At 41.9% G+C, this 25,844-nt stretch overlaps 1 protein-coding gene across 2 annotated transcripts in view; it reads right to left on the bottom strand.

The window, feature by feature from the left end:
• Window positions 1-798: 798 nt before the first annotated feature.
• Window positions 799-25,844, bottom strand: part of DET1 (DET1 partner of COP1 E3 ubiquitin ligase) — a 26,842-nt gene continuing 1,796 nt past the window's right edge. The window contains exons 2-6 of one of the 2 annotated variants that reach the window (XM_007446066.1): window positions 22,848-22,918; window positions 20,127-21,219; window positions 17,171-17,358; window positions 5,688-5,879; window positions 799-1,439 (exon numbers count right to left, since the gene is read on the bottom strand). In XM_007446066.1, coding sequence (XP_007446128.1) covers window positions 1,250-1,439; window positions 5,688-5,879; window positions 17,171-17,358; window positions 20,127-21,219; window positions 22,848-22,858 — 1,674 coding nt within the window. In that variant the 5' untranslated portion in view covers window positions 22,859-22,918 and the 3' untranslated portion in view covers window positions 799-1,249. The remainder of the gene's footprint in view (window positions 1,440-5,687; window positions 5,880-17,170; window positions 17,359-20,126; window positions 21,220-22,847; window positions 22,919-25,844) is intronic. The other variant, XM_007446067.1, reaches the window with a different exon arrangement.

The following is a 25,844-nucleotide window of genomic DNA, read 5'->3' as shown; positions in this document are numbered from 1 at the left end:
CTTATGTTGAATGCTGAATGAGAATTAATTTAGCTGTTCGAAGTTGAAGATTATGAAATAAGCTGAACTGTTTTTGGTGGGGCTCAGCATCTCATATCACATTTATTATGTTCCCAAGGGAAGTCAGTACCTAGACAGTAGAGGGATATAGGATCCAGCTGTCTGCATCCATGGCTCCTTTCCCAGCCTGCTCTGAAAGCTACTTGCTCTGAAAGCTATCTTCAAAGTCAGAGGCTACTAAACAAGCTTACTACATAAATGGTGGGCACAGTATGAAGATGAAACATAAACATCCTGACAAGCCCTGCGGAGGAGGCTGAGAAAGTGACAGAAGGATGCTGACTGGTGGCTGGCAGGTGTTTGTAGGAGAGCAGTGATGGCTCAGCCGTCCAGGAACAACCTGTCTGATCTCTTTAGGGACACCTGGAGCTTGCCAGCTCCCACTACCCAAATTACAGTAAGTGCTGCACAGTGTTTGTTTCTGCTGTGGCAGTGAGAACCGCTCACTCTTCCACCTGCACAACGCAGATGGTGCAGATGGGAGCGTGCTTCCACACGAGGATGTGCAATTATGCCCAGTTCCTCCAGCTGTAACAATTACCAGGAGAACACCCGAGGGAAGGAAACAATCCCGGCAGATAGCTGTCTTCCACGCTGGCACACACCACTTAGTCCTCCCAAGAGCAGCTGCTGGATCTATGGCCTCTAGTCCCTTTCACAGTCCTTCTTGGAACTCATGTATTTGAAAAACATTTGGTGAGATCAGAACATAAGGCAGTCATTAAACAGGATATATTTAAGTAAGAAAATACCAAGGCTTTATTTTTTTTTTCTTATAAAGACAGCCCTGCTATTGGCTAAGTGGAAAGATGGACACACTTCTCATGAGTAAACAAGATTTACCTGCTTCAGGCTGCATACCATAATGCCAAAGAAGTGACATGAAGGAGGCAGAGGTGTAATGCTCTCATCTTCATAGCAATAAAATGCAAAATAAAAAAAACTTACATGGACTTAATTAATGCTGGGCATTCCCACAGGGAAAAGGCAAGAGGACTTTAAGTCAATCGGTAGTTGTACCGTGTACGACAAAAAAATTCCGTCAGGCTGAGCCACCTGGCTCTCCCCATCTGAGGTATACAGTCTGGAACCGACAAGGCTGAGAGTCAGGAGCTTCTGCTTTACAGTCCACTGAGATATGAAGGAGGCAGAGTCTTGGAAGACCGGATGACCCACTCTGGTGAGGCACCTACGTGCAGCAGTGTCGCATATGGAAGTTGACAACATACTCAGCGTTAGTCCTCTGCACAGAGATAGCAAAAGGCTCGAAAGGGTGGAATGTGAAGGCAACAAGGCGTCGCACCGTGTGGTTGATGGGACGGCCCAGTAAGCCTGCCTGAATCTCAAACTTGAGCAGACCAGAGTCCCGGGCATAGAACCTAAACAGAACAAGAGAGAAGGAGAGGATGGGACAGATACTGACCACCGTCTTGAAACCTGAACAGCAGGAAAATGTGCCAACTCGTTATTTAACCTCACTGATGACACCTCCTCTAAGAGCAGCCCCAGGTTATTGGAACTGCAAAATCACCTTTGTCTGATCAGCTCATTTTACGGGCAGGGTGATTATGAACTTCCCTGTGCTGTCCTGAGTCACTGGGTCATTTCTCTTTCCCAAGATGATCCTTAGTTACAGCCTTAACTACAGCCTCCCCTTTTCCAGTAGCTACCTGCCCAAGATTGCCTAGGCCAGGACTGGAAATGAAATGTGAGCCACGTATGTTATTTTAAATTTTCAGGTAGCCACATTAAACAAGTAAAAGGTGAAATTAATTTTAATAATATTTTATTTAACCCAATATTGGTATCTAAAATATTATCATTTTAACCTATAATCAATATAAAAGATACTAAAAAAAAATTTTTTTTTGTACTAAGCCTTTGAAATCTGATGTGTGTTGACACTTGATCACATCTCAACTTGGACTAGTCACATGTTAGTGATGTCAGTGCTCAACAGCTACATGAGGCTAGTAGCTACTATAGAACAGTGCAGATCTAGGCCTATATTTGAGTTTTTCACTTTTAAGAATAAATTCCTTTAGAAGGTTCTTCTTTTTCACACATAAATACAAAATACTAAGTAGTTTTTACTTTTTCATCTAACACAGTAAGAATAAAGATGCTTCCATCCATCCCAATACTTAAATAAATGCCTTTTTCCCACATGCAAAATAAGTGCCCTGTGAACTTGGGAACTAGAGATGATCAGCAGCGTTGGGGCTGAATTGGGGGAAGTTCTAGAAAATAAAGTGCTCTGAAATAAAGAGTTCTATAATTTCCCTTTTGGGAAGCAAATATATACTAGACGTAAAGATATTCATACCCCTTGACTCAACAACCCCATTTCTAAGAACTTATATCCTCAGAATTTAATTTAAATGCAGTAAATAGTGACATGAATAAAGATGCCTACTACAGCATTAGCTCTAATGTAAAAATGCAGAGAAAATAATGCTCAGTAATAGGGGAATAGTTAAATCAATTATGGTACACCTACTTGATGGAATAATATGCCACCATTAGGACTGTAACTGTGAGGACTATGTAACAATATGGAAAATGTTTATTAAATAAAAGCAGGCTACAAAGTATTACGCCAACCATGATTACAACTGTGTAAACGTAAACATGCACACTGGCAAAGACTAGAATGGAATATACAATAAGTGTTAGAGTAATGGCATTACCTCTACAAATGACTTTTATATCCTTACATTTCTCATTTTAAATTAAAAATAAAGAATTACAAGAAAAATCTTTTAAGTCAGGGTCAATGGCATTTCCAGATTTGTTTAATCTTTTCAAATCAGAAAGGCAGGGAAGTAAAAAAGGAGAGAAATGTATCTCGTGCTTCGTGACAATATCAAATGAGGCCAATTATCTGCTTTCATGTGTGAAAAACACATTCACCTTACCCACATAGTCCCCAGCACACAAAGGGCTTATAATTTAAAGTGAGCTGTTTGAGCTCCTAAATCTAACTACCAGTTTACAGGAAATATGGGGGAATGAGAAAGGCAGTAAATACGCCAAAGATGCAATGAGCAAAATCTAGAATGTGGTGAATACTACCGGACGAACAACCTGGTTTCTTCAACAATTTCACTGCAAAGAAAGTAAGAGGAAAGCAGAGCCCATAGAATAAAAAAGACTTAAGAGGATAGCAACCAAATACAGCATACACACCTTGTTTAGATCCTGACTGGAACAAACTGTAAAAAGACTATGCACAAGACAATAGGGAAATGTGAAAACTCACCAGATATCGATGATCTTAATATATTTTTGTTAATTTTCATAAGATGGAATAATGGTATTAAGGTTGTATGTTTTTAAGTCCTTACTTTTTAGAAATTCATACTGAAATATTTATAAGTGAAATGCTATGACACCTGGGATGTGATGGTCCAGGGTGGCAGTTGGGAGGGGAGAAGTGGTGGTGGAAAGAGATGAAACAACACTGACCATGAAGTGATAACTGTTGAAGCGGGGTGATGGGTACAGGGAGGTTCATTATACTCCTCTACTTTAATATGTTTAAAAATTTCCATAGGGCTTCCCTGGTGGCGCAGTGGTTGAGAGTCCGCCTGCCGATGCAGGGGACACGGGTTTGTGCCCCGGTCCGGGAAGATCCCACATGCCGCAGAGCGGCTGGGCCCGTGAGCCATGGCCACTGAGCCTGCAAGTCCAGAGCCTGTGCTCCACAATGGGAGAGGCCACGATAGTGCAAAAAAAAAAAAAAATTTCCATAATAAAAAAAATTTTTAACTGGCTTTTGGAACCTGACTGCAATTTCTCAAAGCAAATATTACAAATGGTGAATAAGTGTTCAGAGTATGTTACACAAGCCTATTTAATACACAATGAAGCTGGATTATGAAATACTATCTACCACTATTTCTATGTGAAAAAGACCTTCCAAAATCCAGCTCAGGGCTCCAGGAACACACCTCCCTTGAAATAACCCCACTAGTGGCAGTGGTGCCAGTTCCTCTCCCTAGTACCTACTATAGCACACAGAACCACCCGAGCTCCCGGCACAGACAAGCGGGTCTGTGAATTGGACATACGTGAGGAAGGCACTGCTTACAGGAGGTTAGTTTCAAGGTTCTAGCAATAATACAGTGATCTGCATTCCAAAATTCTTCCAAGTGAGGAAGCATGAGTTTCTCCAAAATCTGTCTGTTTCCCAAACCATCTCTGCTATCGTTTCTATTAGGTAACATGAGAGGATAAAATAATTTGAGCTGGATAAAATTTAAGTCTCAATTATAAACACTATTAAGAAATGGTATTAGATTATTAAATTGAAAAGTATGGTTTCCTTCTCTGGATACCCTGAAAAGGGAACAACACTTATCTGAATTTGATGTTTTGATGAGAAGCAAAGAGCAGAACTAATTAATTTATGAGATTAGTGCCTGAATGATCAAAGTACCCACCACATTATAGAAATAGCCTACCCTCTGAATTCAACCCATGAGTACAAGTGGACAGAGTCACAGTGAAATGATGTTTAAGAAGTAGAGAAAGAGAAAGCAGGCCACCTCCTCAGGCAGTGTGCAGCTGAAGCAGGGATGGTATACCTGATAGGGTGATCTCCACAAGTCTTGGGCCGCTCCATGACTGACACCCACTTGTCATCATAGCTGAAGAGGGTCCGGGAAGATCCCACATGCCGCAGAGCGGCTGGGCCCGTGAGCCATGGCCACTGAGCCTGCAAGTCCAGAGCCTGTGCTCCACAATGGGAGAGGCCACGATAGTGCAAAAAAAAAAAAAAATTTCCATAATAAAAAAAATTTTTAACTGGCTTTTGGAACCTGACTGCAATTTCTCAAAGCAAATATTACAAATGGTGAATAAGTGTTCAGAGTATGTTACACAAGCCTATTTAATACACAATGAAGCTGGATTATGAAATACTATCTACCACTATTTCTATGTGAAAAAGACCTTCCAAAATCCAGCTCAGGGCTCCAGGAACACACCTCCCTTGAAATAACCCCACTAGTGGCAGTGGTGCCAGTTCCTCTCCCTAGTACCTACTATAGCACACAGAACCACCCGAGCTCCCGGCACAGACAAGCGGGTCTGTGAATTGGACATACGTGAGGAAGGCACTGCTTACAGGAGGTTAGTTTCAAGGTTCTAGCAATAATACAGTGATCTGCATTCCAAAATTCTTCCAAGTGAGGAAGCATGAGTTTCTCCAAAATCTGTCTGTTTCCCAAACCATCTCTGCTATCGTTTCTATTAGGTAACATGAGAGGATAAAATAATTTGAGCTGGATAAAATTTAAGTCTCAATTATAAACACTATTAAGAAATGGTATTAGATTATTAAATTGAAAAGTATGGTTTCCTTCTCTGGATACCCTGAAAAGGGAACAACACTTATCTGAATTTGATGTTTTGATGAGAAGCAAAGAGCAGAACTAATTAATTTATGAGATTAGTGCCTGAATGATCAAAGTACCCACCACATTATAGAAATAGCCTACCCTCTGAATTCAACCCATGAGTACAAGTGGACAGAGTCACAGTGAAATGATGTTTAAGAAGTAGAGAAAGAGAAAGCAGGCCACCTCCTCAGGCAGTGTGCAGCTGAAGCAGGGATGGTATACCTGATAGGGTGATCTCCACAAGTCTTGGGCCGCTCCATGACTGACACCCACTTGTCATCATAGCTGAAGAGAGACAAATCAAGGTAGGGGCTACCACTGTAAGACTGGGCGCTGATGGGGAGCTGACCCAGCAGCCGGCGTACTGCCTCCGTGTGCCCTCCATACTTGGCATTTACAATAGTGTCTTTAAACCTAAAATAAAGCACCAGTGAGGAAGGCTATGTTAGTGGCACACAAACTGCACTGGGTTTTAAATTGATAAACATATGTCTAAAAACAACTCATTCTGAAAACAAAATCTAGATATTGAATTCTGACACATCACAAATCTGCCTAGCTACAAATATTCTCAAAGAGCAAAAACAGCCGGGCGTGGTGGCGCGCGCCTGTAGTCCCAGCTACTCGGGAGGCTGAGGCAGGAGGATCGCTTGAGCCCAGGAGTTCTGGGCTGTAGTGCGCTATGCCGATTGGGTGTCCGCACTAAGTTCGGCATCAATATGGTGATCTCCCGGGAGCGGGGGACCACCAGGTTGCCTAAGGAGGGGTGAACCGGCCCAGGTCGGAAACGGAGCAGGTCAAAACTCCCGTGCTGATCAGTAGTGGGATCGCGCCTGTGAATAGCCACTGCACTCCAGCCTGGGCAACATAGCGAGACCCCGTCTCTAAAAAAAAAAAAAAAAAAAAGAGCAAAAATAGAACGAGAAATTGGGAACATTAAGTTACTTTAGAAAAGTTAGCAAATATTCTACAAAAGTTAACAACAGTATGACTAATCTATGACAAATATTTCTACTCAAACTTATTTCCTCCAAATAGCAGCCTTAGACTACATTAAAAAGGAGTTACACAGAGCAGAAAATCCTGAACAGACACAGCCTCTGACCCTTCTTGGGATCAGTTATAAGCCAACTTACATCAAACCTTTAGACAAATTACTCATTCTTTGTTTAAATAAAGTTTGGGAGCTAGCTACTTATACTTCTGCCAAAACTCCAGTATCTAGAAGAACAGTAACATGGATACAGAATCACCTATCTGACTTATCATTAATAATAACAATAGAGCAGTTATTTCTCACAATTATAATGAATACTAAATTTAATACCCTTTGACCAAGTATTTCTATTCTTCTGGAAATTTGCCCTAAGGAAGAAAAATCCCTGTGCACGTTCAATATAGCACTGTTTATGACAATGAAAAATTGAGAGAAAAATTAAAAACCTAATAGAAAACTATAATTTTCAAAGATTATATGGTAAAAGAGGAAATGTTTATCATAATGGTAAGTAAAAGAAGTAGGCTACAATCTGTATATATAGTATGATCAAAAACACACACAGGGGCTTCCCTGGTGGCGCAGTGGTTGAGAGTCCGACTGCCGATGCCGGGGACACAGGTTTGTGCCCCGGTCCGGGAAGATCCCACATGCCGCAGAGCGGCTAGGCCCGTGAGCCATGGCCGCTGAGCCTGCGCGTCCGGAGCCTGTGCTCCGCAACAGGAGAGGCCACAACAGTGAGAGGCCCGTATACCGCAAAAAACAAAAAACAAAAAAAACACACACACAAATTTATGCCTTAAAAAAAAAAAACTGGTGGAAATACATCAAAATGGTAATAGTTGTGTTTGCATAATGACATTTTAGATTTTTTTTTAACCTTCTTTTTCACTTTCCTATAGTTCCTTAGAAAATATGTCAACTGTTTATCAGCTTGATTTTTCTTTTATTCTCTATATTGAAGCATATCATATAGTTTAACAATCAAGGGGAAAATAATTTTTTTAGTCCAGGGGAGAAAATACGATATAACATCTCATCCCTGAAACTAATGGAATAAAAAACTTGAATGTTCAGGACTTCCTTGGTGGCGCAGTGGTAAAGAATCCGCCTGCCAATTCACAGGACACGGTTTCGAGCCCTGGTCCGGGAAGATCCCGCATGCTGCAGAGCAACTAAGCCTATGCGCCACAACTACTGAGCCTGCGCTCTACAGCCCACGAGCCACAACTACTGAACCCACATGCCACAACTACTGAAGCCCACGTGCCTAGAGCCTGTGCTCCACAACAGGAGAAGCCACTGCAATGAGAAGCCCATGCACTGCAATGAACAGTAGCCCCTGTTCGCCACAACTAGAGAAAGCCCACGCGCAGCAACAAAGACCCAACGCAGCAAAAGATAAATAAATAAATAAACAAACTTGAATGTTCGTAACTTTGATGAGACCAGAAAGATTGATTAGATGGGTTTTGATTTGTTTTCACTGCTAGCCTGCAGTGCTAGATGGACATTAACACTTCTCAGTTCCCCCAAAAGAAAGCCTAGTGTTAACACTGCTCTTCCATTATTTCTCTTGACAGTAATTTTCACAGCCTCAGTGTAAATCATAAAATTAAACCCTGGGCCACACAGAACTTCTTTCTTTCCCTTTCATTTGAGTTGATATCAAAGATCCTGGGCTCTTTGGTTTTCAGCCCTTTGTCAGTGAAGATCTAGTACTCCAACAATGCCTGACTCACTGGCTTCAAAAGGTGGCTTCGAATGATGAGGCTGGCCCACAGCTTCATGATGGCCACAAATCAAAGCCTCCGTGACAATCCACAGGCTGAAGCAGCTCCTATTCCCCAGCAGCACCCACCACCTCTACCCTCCAGGCTCCCCAACAACTAAAAGATGAAGCAGTGGGCTTCCCTGGTGGCGCAGTGGTTGAGAGTCCACCTGCCGATGCAGGGGACACGGGTTCGTGCCCCGGTCTGGGAAGATTCCACATGCCACGGAGCGGCTGGCCCCATGAGCCATGGCTGCTGAGCCTGTGCGTCTGGAGCCTGTGCTCCGCAATGGGAGAGGCCCGCATACGGCAAAAAAAAAAAAAAAAAAAAAAAAAAAAAAAAAAAAAAAAAAAAAAAAAGATGAAGCACTCATCCCTCTGATGTCTTCACCTGATTAACTCCTAGCTCACTGTCACTGTCCGACTATGCCTCTCCTAATTCACGATTTCAAAATTCTCAGAGATGATCCTTCCAACACCATGGCTTCCTAGTTCCTGGACTTCCTTTCTGCCTCAGCCACTCATTCCAATGGTCATATCCTCTATCTCACTCTTACCAATGACTGCACCCCCCTGTAACAGGGTGCAGCACCACAGACTCCAACTATCTTCTCTCCTTTTCCAGCTAACTCCCTCTACTCATCCCAGCTTCAACATCCTTCAGCCCCAATGGGACCTAAATTCCATTGACTCTACCAACTTTTTGCCATCCTATGCCTTCATCATGACCTCTTTTCCTTCCTTAGCCAGCTTAAATTTCACGATCATTAAAATCACAAAATTTATACCCATTAACTCACGTGGGCCCTTAATGCTGCAGGACACTCATGCTGCATTCCCACAGTCCAGCGAGTCTCCTACTCTCTTAGACGACTATTTCATCCCCCTCCTCCATGTTCATCCTCATGTAATGGCACTGCCTTCTTTGTAACTGACAAGTAGAAGAAATGAGAAGAAAACTTTTTAAAGCTCCCATCAGCACATCTGTACCTATTTAACTGTATGTGCTGCCCTAGAAGGCTAATCCATCCACTTGGGCACTAGGTTCTATCCTCTGACCTCATATACTTAACCAATTCTGCCTCCACCCCAACTTTTCCCAACCCATCAGTTTCCTCCTATGTACAGATCAGTCCCATCTGGAAACATGCCATTTCCCCCTCCCATTTAAAAAATAATATCAATAAAAGCAGAAACTTAACACCACTTGACCCACCAGCTAACGCACCATTTTTCAGCTCTCCTTTACAGTAAAACTCCTCAAAGCACTTTTTCGTACTGTCTCTTCTCCTCCCATTCTTTCTTAAACCCACCCCAAAGAGGCTTTCACGCCCACCATCTCACTGAAACAACTCTCATCAATGTCTCCAGTGATCTCCATGTTGATGACTCTAAGCGCTGATTATCAGTCCTTACTGTACTTGACCTGTCAGGAGGATCTGACACTCCTTCCTCGGGGAAACTATTAGACCTCTCCACTTACAGAACTTCTGATCTTCTCGCCTAAACCTGCTCCACCCACAAGCTTCACCATCAGAGTTTAATGATAACACTCTCTTAACAAGTTGACTGGGCCAAAAATGTTAGAATCATCTTTGACTTTGCTCTTTCACAGCCCATATCCCATCCTCCACTAATCTTTTGGGCTCTATCTTCAAAATACATTGAGAATACAATTACTTACCACCCCCAATGTTATAACCCTGATCCAAGCCACCATTATTCAACCAACAAATTATTACTGATAGCCTAGAATGGGCAAGGCACTCTTCTAGGTGCTTAGGATACTATAAATGAGCACAAAAGAACTTAAATCCTAGTGTCAGGAAACAAAAGGTAGCAATTTTATTTATTGGATCATTGCAATGGTCTACTAACTTCTACCGTATCCCCCTATGGTCTATTCTTATTTATTTATTTTGCGGCACACAGGCCTCTCACTGTTGTGGCCTCTCCCGTTGTGGAGCACAGGCTCCAGACGCGCAGGCTCAGCGGCCGTGGCTCACAGGCCTAGCTGCTCCAAAACAGCAGCCAGAGTGATCCTGTTAAAACACATGTGAGACCACATCACTCCTCTGCTCAAACACTACAAAATCTCATCTACACTTAAAGCCAAAGCCTTAGAATGGTCTTATGTGTCTGGTCCTGTCTCAGACCACATCTCTAACTACTCTGCCTCTTGCTTACTCCAGCCCAGCCACCCTGACCTCCCTGGTGTTCCTCAAACGCATGAGATCCACCTCTGGACCTTTAGATTTAATATTCCCTTTGCTTGGTATATTCTTCCCCCTGATATCCACATGGCTTGCTCCCTGACCTCCTTCAAAAGCTTTATTCAAATATCACCCTGTCGGTGAGGCCTACGCTAACAACCCCACTAGAACAGAACTGACAATCTCTTCCTAATACCCTCAAACCCATCAGATATTCTAATAATTTTAACATTTTATTGGATACATCCCCCTTGGAAACCTCCCCGCTCCTGCTTCCACCTAGTCCAACTGGTGGCCTGTCATCCTGGAACTTCCCTTTACCATCATCCTCAGAATTCTCTGTGCTTCTTTCCACTGTTAAGACTCTATTCCCTGTACCATTCTCTTGTGGTTTACTGGGAAAAATACATATTCCAGAGGCTTCCATAGAAAAGGAACATGCAAGGTAATTTTTTGAGACCTTACGTGTCTGAAAATGTCTTTGTTACACCCTATTATCTGGATGTAGAATTGTAGTTTGGAAATCATTTTTTTCACAGAATTCTGAGGATATATAATTGTATTGGATTCAAGCTTTCAGTATTATTATTAAGACTGATACCATTAATGACTTAAATTTTTTTTTAAAGCTTAATTTTTTTTTTTTTTGAGTCATCAGTTCTTTATTATTTTTTCTTTTTGCAGTACGCAGGCCTCTCACTGTTGCAGCCTCTCCCGTTGCGGAGCACAGGCTCCGGACGCGCAGGCCCAGCGGCCATGGCCCACGGGCCCAGCCGCGCCACGGCACGCAGGATCCTCCCGGACCGGGGCACGAACCCATGTACCCTGCATCGGCAGGTGGACTCGCAACCACTGCGCCACCAGGGAAGCCCTAATGGCTTAATTTTTTACATATAAAATGTACATGTTCTTTCTGAAAGTTTTTACAATTTTCTCTTTATCCCCAGTGTTCTAAAATTTCATGATGATATGGCTCAGTATGGGTTTTTTATTTATTGACTGTACTGGTTACTTGATGGAGCCGTGATGTGCTAATAAGTTGAATAATTATTTCTCTGAAGGGAAAAAAGCCGTGATTTGCAGTGCCTGCCAATTTCTGTGGTGTAAATCCTCCTGCTGTGGTCAATTTCAAGGTACCAAAGTGACATCACTGAATGCAGAGTTGTCAAGAGATGAGCAGTAGCACATCACTATATAATATTTTTACCAGATAAAATAGATACAAATAACCTCAAGAGTACGACAGTAAAATAATTATGAATTAATAATTAGAAAATTTTTTTTTTTTTTTGCAATATGATGATATGGCTCAGTATGGGTTTTTTATTTATTGACTGTACTGGTTACTTGATGGAGCCGTGATGTGCTAATAAGTTGAATAATTATTTCTCTGAAGGGAAAAAAGCCGTGATTTGCAGTGCCTGCCAATTTCTGTGGTGTAAATCCTCCTGCTGTGGTCAATTTCAAGGTACCAAAGTGACATCACTGAATGCAGAGTTGTCAAGAGATGAGCAGTAGCACATCACTATATAATATTTTTACCAGATAAAATAGATACAAATAACCTCAAGAGTACGACAGTAAAATAATTATGAATTAATAATTAAAAAATTTTTTTTTTTTTTTTTGCAATACACGGGCCTCTCACTGCTGTGGCCTCTCCCGTTGCAGTGCACAGGCTCTGGACGCGCAGGCTCAGTAGCCATGGCTCACGGGCCTAGCCACTCCGCGACATGTGGGATCCTCCCAGACCGGGGCATGAACCCGTATCCCCTGCATCAGCAGGCAGACTCTCAACCACTGCGGCACCAGGGAAGCCCAAAAATAATTAATTTTTAATAATGGCTGTGTTTAACAGCTTACAGAAACTCCTGAAACTTTAACAGTTGGCTCTCACAAGCCAGAATAAGCCAGCTCCAGCACACCACTGGATGGTCCTTGCCAATCTGGGAGAGAGAGAGAGAGAGAGAGAGAGAGAGAGAGAGTATTTGCACGTCTTGCAGGACCTCAGGTCTCCAACTAAGGATTGAACCTGGGCCACAGCAGTGAAAGCCTGGAATCCTAACCACTAGACCACCAGGGAATGCCCATGGAAATGTATATTTTTCAGTACTAGAAAACTGTTTAGGGTCTTCCCTGGTGGCGCAGTGGTTAAGAAACTGCCTGCCAATGCAGGGGACATGGGTTCAATCCCTGGTCCGGGAAGATCCCACATGCCGCAGACCAACTAAGCCCGTGCACCACAGCTACTGAGCCTGTGCTCTAGAGCCTGCAAGCCACAATTACTGAGCCCGCCAGACTGGAGCCTGTGCTCTGCAACAAGAGAAGCCACCGCAATGAGAAGCCCTTGCACCACAATGAAGAGTAGCCACCGCTCACTGCAAGTAGAGAAAGCTCACACACAGCAGAGAAGACCCAACACAGCCAAAAATAAAAATATATAGATTAGCGGGCTTCCCTGGTGGCGCAGTGGTTGAGAGTCGGCCTGCCGATGCAGGGGACATGGGTTCGTGCCCCGGTCCGGGAAGATCCCACATGCCGCGGAGCAGCTGGGCCCATGAGCCATGGCCACTGAGCTTGTGCGTCCGGAGCCTGTGCTCTGCAGTGGGAGAGGCCGCGGCTGTGAAAGGCCCACGTACGGCAAAAAAATATAGATATATAGATATATATAGATTAAAAAGAAAAAAGGAAAAAGAAAACTGTCTACATTATTTCCTCCCCTTCATTTTTCTACTGCTCCTTCTGAAATTAGCCAGATATTGGACCTCCTGAGAAAATCCTCTAAATTTTTATCACCTCTCTCCCATTTTCCTACTCATCTTTTTATTCTACTTTCTGGGAGAGCTCCTAAACTATATCTAACAAAGTTTAAATTTCTAAAGCATCTCACTTAGCATTACTGTTCTAGGAATGTTCCTGTTTTTATAGTTTAAATTATTTCAGTGACTACCATGTTGTTTCTTTATTTTTTATACTGTTTGTTTTATTTGGTCTCTATCTTTTAAGATAAAGGCTTTGTTTAAGTGACTCATGGTCCCTGATGTCCATTTTTTTCTTAAACATTTATTCTAACCTAAAATAGAATCCATTTTCATTTATTTTTACCAAAAGTTTATTGAAAACTGTAAAACTGAGCATTCAAATCCATGTGTTCACAAGAAATAAAAAATAATTTTTATTTATATGTACACTATATTTTCAATGCAGCAAAGTATGATAAGATGATTAATAAAATGTTATTAGGACACAATTCTCTGGGGGAGATAGAACAGACATATGAATTTGAAAAGAAAAAGAAATATAAAATTTCAAACAGTACAGGAATAACTTGCTCTGTATGTTTTTGTTCTTCTTTTGGCCGCGCCATGCGGCATGCGGGATCTTAGTTCCCTGACCAGAGATCAAACCCCCGCCCTTTGCAGTGGGAGCACAGTCTTAACCACTGGACCACCAGGGAAGTCTGTACTTGTTCTGTACTTTTTATGTGAAATAGAATACTAAATTACTATGGTATTAGATTCCCTTGGATATATTTAAAACGGCATATAACATTGGCTACCTTCAACTTAGCCAATGTTATATGCCAATTATATCTTGTAATGCTTTTTTAAAAACTGTCAATGTTTAATACATTGAAAATTGCATCCTTTGCAACTATTTAAATTTAACAGTAAAAAGTTTAAAGATTAACTCTATAATTGATGCATGAGGGTATCTACAGTTTTTCAAAATCTTTGCTGGTATGAAGCAAAATTTTGAAGATAACAAAGCTAGAATGCCACCTTTCTCTTTAACCTTTTATTTTCTCTTCCAGAGCTTCCTACAATTTCACTTAATTATAGGTAGGTACATTGTGAAATAAATTTTCAGAAAACATAGCTTCCTCTAATTCCAGATGACATTATTCATTCAACAAATATCTAACATGCTCCTCCCACATGAAAGACACTGGCCTAGGTGCTGTGGATATGGCAGTGTATATAACAGACAAAAATCCCTGCCCTCATGGAGCTTACCTTCTAGTGACTTCTTCGATGTTTTAACTGAGTGTACTCAGTTTTTGTTACTAGTCAATAAAAATCTGCTTAATTTTAAAGCTAATTTTAAAAGACAACAATTCATTTCAAAATGAAAAAAGCAAGATCTGATCCATGTTCTGCTTCCAAAAATCCTTCTATACTGAATAGAGATGCTAGTAAGGCAGAAAATTTGTGTGAACCAGAGAAAAAAAGGCATGTTTAGTTGTCTGAAAATCAATATCCATCTATTTTTAATCAATTACTGTCCTTCTGTATAAATACAATGCCACTGAATTAGGTGTCTGCTTTCCTTGTTTTTCCCAGTGGCAGTAATGCTTATTCTGATTCATCCACTCACTCTGGTCTGATCTATATTGGAACCTAAAGCAGATATTTTCCATAACTGGCTAAGGTTGGGGAAGCAATTTAGGTATGTGGAATGTGACGAGGCACTGACTGACTAGAGTAGAATTGAGCCCTTGGTCCAAAATAACTAGTCATTTCACAATAACGTATTCAGATAATTATGAGCAGCTCTGGTTCATAACAGGTGGGTATCAATTTAGGGTGACCTAGGTGTTTTAAGAGGGGCCTCCAAGTATCTCTTCTTCAGGTTGGTCAGTTTCCCTGAGGAATTTATCTCTAATCTCCTGCCTGGGGAGTATAAGCTTGGATGCCATAACTGATAAGAGGGATAGGAGTCTTCCCCAACAGTATGACAATTTTCACTTAATTCTTGTTTTAAGCATGACATGTCTCATCCCTACTCTCAGCCATGCCTCATGAACATGAAACCAGAGCCTGCACAGTGCAATTTCTCCAGAGAATAAACCTCTAGCCTTTTGATGAGGTGGGGAAGAGACAGTCATTTGGCAGTGTAGGCTTAAAGAAAGGAGCTAGAGCATCTGATTGCTCCTTTTAAGAATGTCATCCAGGGCTTCCCTGGTGGCGCAGTGGTTGAGAGTCTGCCTGCCAATGCAGGGGACACAGGTTCGAGCCCTGGTCTGGGAAGATCCCACATGCCATGGAGCGACTGGGCCCGTGAGCCACAATTACTGAGCCTGCGCGTCTGGAGCCTGTGCTCCGCAACAACAGAGGCCGCAATAGTGAGAGGCCTGCGCACCGCGATGAAGAGTGACCCCCACTTGCCACAACTAGAGAAAGCCCTCGCACAGAAACGAAGACCCAACACAGCCATAAATAAATAAATAAATAAATACATTGTGTATTAAAAAAAAAAAAAAAAAAAAGAATGTCATCCAGGGACCTCCCTGGTGATCCAGTGGGTTAGGACTCTGAGCTTCCACTGCAGGGGACACGGGTTTGATCCCTGGTTGGGGAACCAAGATCCCACACTCCACGTGGCATGGCCAGAAAAAAAAAAAAAAAAGTCATCCAATCCTCCAGAGGTATGTAAGGCCTCCAATTTCTTGAACTTTTCCAGAGCTCTGTGGTGCAAGGCAACTTATTTCTTGATGGATAAACTCTGCATTTTTTTTTTTTAATTTTGGCTGCTCTGGGTCTTAGTTGCAGCATGTGGGATTGTTTAGGTGCAGCAATGTACTCTTAGTTGTGGCATGAGGGCTTCCTAGTTGTGGCACACGGACTTCTTAGTTGTGTCACACGAACTCTTAGTTGTGGCATGTATGCAAGATCTAGTTCCCTGACCAGGGATCGAACCTAGGCCCCCTGCATTGGGAGGATGGAGTCTCACCCACTGGACCACCAGGGAAGTCCCTAAGCTCTACAGTCTTTAAGTTTTTGTCCTCTGAGATATGTCAAGTTAGTTATCACTCATCCATTGGCTCTTCAGCTTCTAAAACTCTCTTGATATCTCCTCCCCATTCTCTTTGTTCTTGTAGCTTTATACCTCTTCTTTTTTTTAAGATTTATTTATTTATTTATTTTATTTACTTTTGGCTGCGTCGGGTCTTAGCTGCAGCATATGGGATCTTCGTTGAGGCGTGCAGGATCTTTAGTTGCAGCACGCAGGCTTCTCTCTAGTTGTGGCATGACGGTTTTCTCTTCTCTAGGTGTGCAGCGCAGGCTCCAGGGAACATAGGCTCTGTACTTGTGACGCATGGGTTCCAGAGCGCGTGGGCTCTGTAGTTTTGCGGCATGTGGGCTCTAGTTGAGGCGCGTGAGCTCAGTAGTTGTGGCACATGGGCTTAGCTGCCCTGTGGCATGTGGGATCTTAGTTCCTCGACCAGGGATGGACCCTGCGTCCCCTGCATTGCAAGGCGGATTCTTTACCACTGAACCACTGGGGAAGTCCCTCTTCTTCCTTTATTGTCATTTTAGTGGGGTTTGGGGATGGAACAGAGATAAATGCACGTGTTCAACACACATGTTTAACCAAAAGTTATAAAATTATGTCCTTAGTCATTCATTCAAAAAATATTTAAGTGCTTGACAGTGCACCACTGAAGATATAGCAATGAACTAAACAAAGACAGGGTCTCTATCTTTCTGCAGCTAACATACAGTCTAGGAGGAATCATGGACAACACACAAGTAATTCGTCAGGCGCTAAGAAAGAGAAAAGAGAAGTTTAGGATGACACAATGGGTTATGACAGGCAGACTGACCCAAGGCTAGGTGGGCAGAAAGAATATGAGGTTTCCTGAAGTAAATGACTGTTGGCTTCACACCAACAAATTTTCTGAAGAAAAATTAAGCTTGTTAAGCCTAGTGGAACAGCTTACCGGCGCTGGATCTGCCGTGCAAAATTGTTGCTGGAAGCTGAGCAGGGAAACTGGACTTCACTATGCAGGGTAGCGTTACGGAAGAGATCACAGAAGTTCTCAAACAGCTCCAAAAGCTCATCTGATGTATTCTCAAACACAGCAATCACCTCTGTTGTCACCATATTGTACACCACAAAGAAAGATGCCTGCGGAAGAACAGATAGACCTAAGGAATAGCTGAGTATAATGCCTTGCCTAGCAAATATCATTTTGGTTGAAAAATCAAGCTGCCCAAGTAAAACAGGCAAACACCTCCACTCCGGCACTATGGCGGAAACATGGTGCGAAGAGGTCCTGGAAAAGGAGGAAGCCTCAGTGGACTTGATCAATCAAGGGCCTCAGTGTTGCCTGATTTCCCACTGTATCTGCTGGAATTACTGAGTTGTTCAGCATATATGTATAAGAAGGTTTTCAATCTTTCATTTCAAGCTGTGTGAAAATTTAATATTTTGCCTTCCAAGTGTTATTCCCTACTTACTCCCCAACCCACTTTTTAAAAATTCCAGATTTAATTTTCCTTCCTGCTGCGAAAGTGATTTGTAGCCAGGAGCTGCCTGTTGGCAAATTATTTTCTCTTGTATACGTACAGTTGAAAGTTCAATTTAGGGGCATTTCTTTTTCTCTTTAAATATTACTAACATGCAGAAAGACATCTTAAGTACACTGTGTCCACCTAGGCAAGTTGTAACCAAGCAGGGGACTGCTGATGAACACGTGAAAAATCAGAGAAGCATTTTCCATTTCTTTCTTCATAAATGTTCTTTCAGCCAAGAGCATTTGTAACATACATTTGAGATTCGTAACAATTTCAGAGGGGGAACCTGAAAACCATTCAAATGCCATAGGTGGCAGAGTTACTGCTTTCTCTGAATGAGCCCCTGGGTGTCTGGCCCTCTTCTTTAAACCTCCAGTGCTCTGCTCAGCCTAACAAGGAAGCGCCAGGTACCTCTAGTTTTTATCACAGTGAATGTGGCAGTGTGAGTCAATCTGCAAGCTTCCAACAGGACTCTAGAAGTTTTCAGAACACTAGGATTAGTATTCCGCCTCTTATGATTGAATTTAAATCTCCATTACCAATTTCTGGAGACATCTGGCCCACCTGTTTTAATAGTAATTAGTCCTTCCCAAAGCTTATATTACATGACTTTTGCAGTCACCTGGAAATTAAATTTGGCTGTAAATTAAAGAGGCTGGAGAGTAACCTGAGAATAATACCCATAATATTAGCAAGGCTTTGTGTTTAGGTGCACTTTTTGCTTATTAACCTTATTGGAACCTATCAAATTAAACTGGGAAAGGAGGAGGGAGGACAACAAGGGCAGAGAGATTGGGTTTAAAGTTACAAATTCTGTAAGCAAAGCATAGAGCCCTTGTAATGTTTCTGGCTACAACCTACTGTAGCTACCAGATATAAGTAGGTCATGTTTTAGCAAAGGAAAAAAGGATAATCTCAAATGCAGCAGTCACACAACATATTCCCTCCAAAATAAAAAGGTAATTATAGCTCAAACCTAAATACAAGATTGATTCATGTCCTTTCTATAAACCTGGACAACGCTTTGATCATATTAGGGCTTCACCAGGATCCATCATAATTATGTGAATATAGAACTACACAAACATTTACTAGCCTTCCCACCAGGCCAGACTGGGAAATACAGGACAGGAGGGTACAGAAGTCAAGGGCTTCATGGACAACCTCCCATGACTCATAACATGAACTAGATGGGCTCACCCATGATGGCTCAATGGGTGACTTCATCATTAATAGAGAAGAAAAAGAATTCAGAAAAAAAATGATCTCTAACCATCTTACTCACCACCACCCCTTATTTTTTAGAATACACAAGGTATGATTCAGAAGAAAAATATTAGAAAACATTTTACCATGGATGGCTAGTACGGTCTTAGAAGACAATTCCTTATACAGTCTCTGTTACGGGCAGAATCAGCTGCAGGTCAATGAGAGAAACCAGACTCAGCTGACTTAGTGGTTTACTGGTTTGTTCTGTTCTAAATTTCCAAACTAGTATCTAAGGAGACACTCTGGAAATAGGAGAATGGGGGGACGTACAGAAAGGTAGGTCTCTCACTTGGTCAACACTAAAGTAAGGAGCTTCTCAAAGGGAAATGCCCAAATTACCCTGAATTTCAGCATGGTATTTCAATCCAAAAGTCTTAAAGGTTTCCATGCTCTTAACACCACATTATTCCTATTTGTGAAATGCCTCTCTCCCCTACCAACATCTTTCACCCAAACTGAAAAACCCTCAGAACCTGCAGTCTTGATGATTCACTTGGTAGATCAAAAATTTTGGCTTCCTTTTGATCTTTTCACTGCTCCACAACCTATGTTCCAGCACATGGGCAAGGTCAGAGTACAGTCATAAAGCTTAATTCCATCAAATGAACTTACCTGTTACAATCTAAAGAAGATTTGGTGAGGAAGTATACTGACATCATTTAAGTAGGAAAGAAAGACTAGATTTTTAGAAGATTTTCTTTTTTGTATGGTGGGTTCATTCTCATTGCCAGAACTAAGCAGACCAATAAGCACAATCTTATACAAAATCAAGGCAGTATCCATAGGGAGTCAAACCTTGACCCTGTAGCATCTGGGCTTCCATTTCAAGGGTACTGAAAATGCTCTGCAGAAGAATTAGGGTAATAATCACAGAGCTGACTACCTACATGTCAATGGCTTATGATATAGCTTCCATTTGTCCAAATGAGAAAAATCATTTTGAGAAATGATTAGAAAAGTCAAGCTGTTTTAAGTATGAGCCCAAAGATAGCAAAAATTCAAGATTACATAAAATGTGTTATTTCTGAGAGGCTGGCTATAGGCAAAGAGAGAAACCTCCCATTGTGCCAAGGAGACTGGAGGGGTAAAGGGCAGGAGAGCACCTTGTACCTGTGATGGATCTGTGACCCGCAGGGTTACGACATCCTCACTAGTATACTTGATAAACAGATGGTTTTCATCCAGAAGCTGCATTTTCCACATGCGCAGCTGCCGTAGTTGGTCAAAATACTGAAAGAAGCGCCTCTTGGCCATTGCACTACCATCCTGCTCTGCCCGGCGCCAAAGGTAGACGAGCAGCCGGTGTTTCAGGGAGTTGATGAAGGGATCCCTGAAAGGATTGGCCATGCCTGTCTGACTGTCCCGCTGCACCTCAGGAAAAACAGCTGACACAGTGAGCAGGTCATCCTCATAGCAGAAGCGGCCAATGGTCCTCACATCAATGAAAGTGCCTTCAGGAGTCACCTGGAAGACATGGATGGTCTGCTGCTGCACTGACAAGATGGCCAGGATGTTCTTATACAAGTACAACCCTTGGTTGTGTGACAGGACCACTTTGTCACACTTGAAGGTACGTGTATCACATAAGCGGCCAGTATGAAGGTCAATGATATGGAGGGAGTAGTCCTCTAGGGGGGACCGGGGGTTGGGGGTCACGGACTCACTGTTCCGATATACCTCATAAAAAGGAGGGTGAGGCTCGTCTGGGAGATAGGCAGCTGAGCCCACGATGACACAGCGGCAGTCATCAGTGAAGAGGCTGCACTCCCGGTTCAGGTGCTCGCCATTGGCCGCCACATTGGTAATGTGCAGCAGGACGAAAAAGCGTTCAAAGAGCCGGCCACGGATGTTGACTGACCGCTGGTCATTGCCATTGGACAGGATCTCCCCCTCATAGCCCTGCAGTAGGTCCTCAGCTGCCTGGCAGCCCTGGTACTCATAGATTTCGAGAGATGTCTGGTCTGAAGAGAAAGCAATGAAGTAGCGTCCATCAGGTGAGAATTTACGCAAGAAACAAGGTGGCTTTTCAACATTGACAACCGTGAAGTTGGGGAAGACATTCTGGTGGAACACTCGGACCTGGTGCCAGTGGGTGCCTGCCTTGCCTGAACTGATCCGCCGGCGTTCCAGGCGGTGAATGACATTTTGGTTTTGAATTCTTCGAGGTTTGATGGTGGAAACATGATGATCCATTATCACATCTCTGCATGGAGAAGTAAACAAGTCAAGAAAATAAAACAAAATAAACCAAAACATAAACACACTTGACCTTTGAACAACGCAAGGGTTAGGCACACCAATCCCCTGAAGCTGAATATCCAAGTATAACTTATAGTCAGCTCAGTATACATGATTCCTTCCTATCCGTGGTTCCTCCACATCCACGTATTCAACCAACCGGGGATGTCTAGTACTGCAGTATTCACTGATGAAAAAAATCCATGTGTAAGTGGACCTGCACAATTCAAATCTACGTTGTTCAAGGGCCAACTGTGTATATACAAGTCAAATAGATTTCCTTCCATATATCCTGGACCTAGGAGCTCCCAAGATGACAGGACAGCATTCCTCCTCCCCAAGTTATAGTTAGAAAGTGGTCAGGACATTTTTGAGTCTAGAAACAGGTTTGAGGGAAGGACCTAATTCCCTAGGAATACTTTCAAAGCATGCTTAGCTGTTGGGAATGTTCAACAGAACAAACCTTAGAACTACATCAAATTTGTCCAGTGTAAACACCACATTCAATGTACATTCATTTTAAAAATATATTTACTGGGCTGTTAAGATGTCCATCCTACCCAAAGCAATCTACAAACTCAATGCAAAATCCCAAAATCCCTAACAAAATCCCAAAATCATTTCTGGCAAAAATAGAAAAATTCATCCTAAAAATTACATGTAATCTCAAGGGACTGTGAAGAGCCAAAACAATTTTGTAAAAGAATAAAGTTAGAAGACTCAGACTCCCTGATTTCAAAAACTGTTACAAAGCCACAGTAATCAAAAAAGTGTGTTACTAGCATAAGACAGAAAAATATACCCAATGAACAGAATTAAGACCTGAGAAATAAACCCTCACATATATAAACCTGAGATTAGAAGTTCAGAGAACCCCAAACATGATAAACCCAAAGAAATCCATGCCCAGGGACTTCCCTGGTGGCGCAGTGGTTAAGAACCCACCTGTCAATGCGGGGGACACGGGTTCAATCCCTGGTCCAGGAAGACCCCACATGCCGCGGAGCAACTAAGCCCGTGCACCACAGCTACTGAGCCTGCACTCTAGAACCCACGAGCTACAACTACTGAAGCCCGCGCACCTAGAGCCCGTACTCCGCAACAAGAGAAGCCACCACAATGAGAAGCTCGTGCACCGCAATGATGAGTAGCCCCTGCTCGCCGCAACTAGTGAAAGCCCATGCACAGCAATGAAGACCCAACGCAGCCAAAAATAAATAATTTATTAAAAAAAAGAAAGAAAGAAAGAAAGAAATCCATGCCCAGGCATACCATAGTCAAATTGTGAAAAACTAAAACACAAAGTAAAAATCTTGAAAGCAACCACATAAATGACACACTACCTATAAGGGAACAACAATTCATTTATCTGTGGATGTCTCATGAGAAACTATGGAGACCAAAAAGAAGCAAAGCAAGATTTTTAAAGTGCTGAAACAGCTGTCTGTTTCATCATTCAAATCTCAGCCAAAATAGCAACTCTTCAGAGTTTTTGCCTGACTACCTTACCTAAAGTCATGACTTTTTCCATCCACATCAACCTACTGTTTTATTTTCTTCAGCCCTTATCACCTTCTGAAACCATTTGTTTACCCTTTTAGCATCTTTTTCCCCCATACAGGACAGCAGGGGCCTTGCCCAATTCCTTGCTGAATCTCCAGCACCTAGGACAGTGCCTGAGGCACAGTAAATGCGAACAAATATGTTAAATGAATGAATGGAACAACATTTGACAAAGGTCTTAAAGGATAAAGAACTCACTAGGCAAAATAAAGGAGGAACATTTCAGAAAGAAGGTAGCTTAAAAAATATACTTAAAAAGAGTGTAGCATGGCACATTTGGGAAACACAATACCAAGTGGTTAGAACACAGGAAACACAGAGTGATAAGAGAAGCCTAGAAAAGTAGAATGGAGACAGATTGGAAAATCCTTTGTATGCCATGTCATGCAAGTTATTACAGGTTTTAAGCAGAGGAGTGACTCTATCCAATCTATACTTTAGAAATAAAAACATACAGACAACGGGGAATTTGTTTATATTCTGTCTCCTAAAAGAGATCTGAAATGCCTTATATCAGTATATATACTACCTAGTCAAGTTAAAAATGTGCATACCTTATGATTGAGCAAATCAAGTTTCTCAAACTACTAGTCACAACTCACTGATGGAGGCTTGAAAGCAATTTAGTGCATATACTAATTGACATTTCAAAAAATGGAATAAAACAGAAAATACCAAACTGTATCACATATTTTCAATACATATGTGAGTTACATGCACTGGGTGAGGATATAAAATATATTTCCTACTGATCTAGACTAGAGCAAAAGACTGCAAACAACTAGCCTCAGACCAATCTAGGCTGCCTGCCTATTTTTATAAATAAAGTTTTATTGGAACACAGTCATACGCACTCATTTACATCTTGCCTATGGCTGCTTTTGCCCTACAAAGGCACAGTTCATTTATTAAGAGCAAAGACCACACAGCTCACAAGCCTGAAATATTAACTACCTGGTGTTTTGCAGAAAAAGTCTGTCAACCCCTGATCTTGAGCACTGGTTCCCTGGGGCAAGTTTGTAACATATGAAGATATTTTTGGTTGTCATAACTTGGGAGGGAGGAAGGGGTGCTTGGGGTGTCCATCAAACAGAAGACAGGGATGATACCAAACACCCTACAGTAAACAGGACAGTCCCTCACATCCAGCCCAAAATGTCAATAGTGCTAAGGTGGAGAAATCCTGATGTAGAGAAGTGTCTGCACATACGTAACAGGAGACATATACAAGGCTGTCTGTAGCAGGACTGTTAGCAACAGCAAAAACTGACAACACTCCAAATGTCCATCAACAGTAGACTAGGTAAATTCATCCATGCATATTCATGCAGCGGAATCTTTTTTCTTTTTTGTAATGTTTTTGTTTGTTTGTTTTTTGGCCATGCCACGTGACCTGCAGGATCTTAGTTCCCGGACCAGCGATAGAACCCAGGGATCGAACCCGGGCCCCAGCAGTGAAAGCTCTGAGTCCTAACCACTAGACCGCCAGGCAACTCCCCAAGCAGTTTAACTACAGTTATATATAACAACACAGATGAATCTCAGACACAGTGTTGAATGAAGAAAGCAAGCTACAGAATACAAACAATGTGATTTCCTTTATATAAGCTTCAAACAATTTCCACTTTAAGAATACAAATATATGTGGTATACAATTACAAAAAGCAAAGGAATCATAAACATAAAATTCAAAATAGTGGTTACCTCTGAGGAAGTAAGAAATGGGATGGGAGTTAGGGACACATTGGCACTTTTAAGTGTATATTTTTTTCCTTCAATCAGCATTCATTGTACTGTTATTCTTTTAAAATTACATATGTTTTTTAAGTAATATTTGTGCTTACTCAGAATTTTTTTTTAATTAGAAAATAATCATTGTGAAGGGAAAACAAAGGTAGGACAATAAAATGAAGTCTGAAGTACACAAAAATGCATGCCGTCAGGACCTGCAGAACTGCCAAGCTTCTAATTTGGCTCTGACTTTCTCAGCAGACAAGGCAGAGGAAAATACAGTCAGTTACAGAACTTGCACTGCCAAGAAGATAAAAACTTAATAGCTGCTTGGAAGAAACACAGCAATACCCATCACTGGATTTTAAAAGAAATCTCTCACGAGTTTTCTCAAAGGACCTTGGCATGATACAGTGAGCAATATCCTCCACTTCTGAACAATAAACACAATGCTGAGTTTCACACGGCTACTCCTTTTAACAGTGACATAGTTGATGTGCCCATTTTGATACAGTCCAAAAAACATACTGGTAAGGTTTAAGCACTTTAAAATACCAAGTACTGTACAAAACTGCCTCCCTCAATCCCTGCCCAGGACACCTCTGACACTAGCACCCTGCAAAACTAAGATGAGGGCTGGAGTCAGAGAGGGAGACCAGAAGGGGATGCGAGAGGCAGGTAAGGCCCATGAATGGAAGAAGGAGTAGGCATCAGACACCATCTAGCAGACTAACCACATAAAACTGAATCAGATAAAGTAAACTAGCTGTTCAACTTAGAGCCATTCATCATTTTAAGCAAAGCAGATGCTTAATTCTAAAAAAAATTTGTATATATTTTGAACAGTCCCATCTTAAATTCTCCAGTTTCTTTTTAAGGAAAAAGCCACCAGTACTGTGGTGGAGGGAGTAGAGGGGTGGGGTGGGTGGAGGTGAAGGCCTGCTGGCTTCAGCTCCAAATTGGACAGAAAATCCACCTAACCCTTCTCTCAGTGTGCTCTCTCTCCCTCTCCATATTTTACATCACACAATTATGGTTTTTAGAGAGACGGTGTAATTCTTAGTCTTTTTCAACTTGTTATTCCAATTATAAAATACATGCTCATAAACTCAAACCATACAGAAAAAGTACATCATGAAAGTCCCTTCTAGTCAGAGTGGGAATTATGAAAAACGTTAGAGTAACTTATATTTTTCCCAGAAGCCCTCTACCCGTTTCCCTAGTCCAGTAAATGGCATGGCCATTCACCTGCTAAAAGGAACCAGAAAGCTAAGAGTCTCCCTTGACACCTCTTTC

This window comes from Lipotes vexillifer, unplaced genomic scaffold (genome assembly GCF_000442215.2).
Source record: "Lipotes vexillifer unplaced genomic scaffold, Lipotes_vexillifer_v1.1 scaffold2079, whole genome shotgun sequence".
Taxonomy (NCBI): domain Eukaryota; kingdom Metazoa; phylum Chordata; class Mammalia; order Artiodactyla; family Lipotidae; genus Lipotes; species Lipotes vexillifer.
Note: the sequence above shows the minus strand (reverse complement) of the source record. Positions and strands in the feature narration are given on the sequence as shown.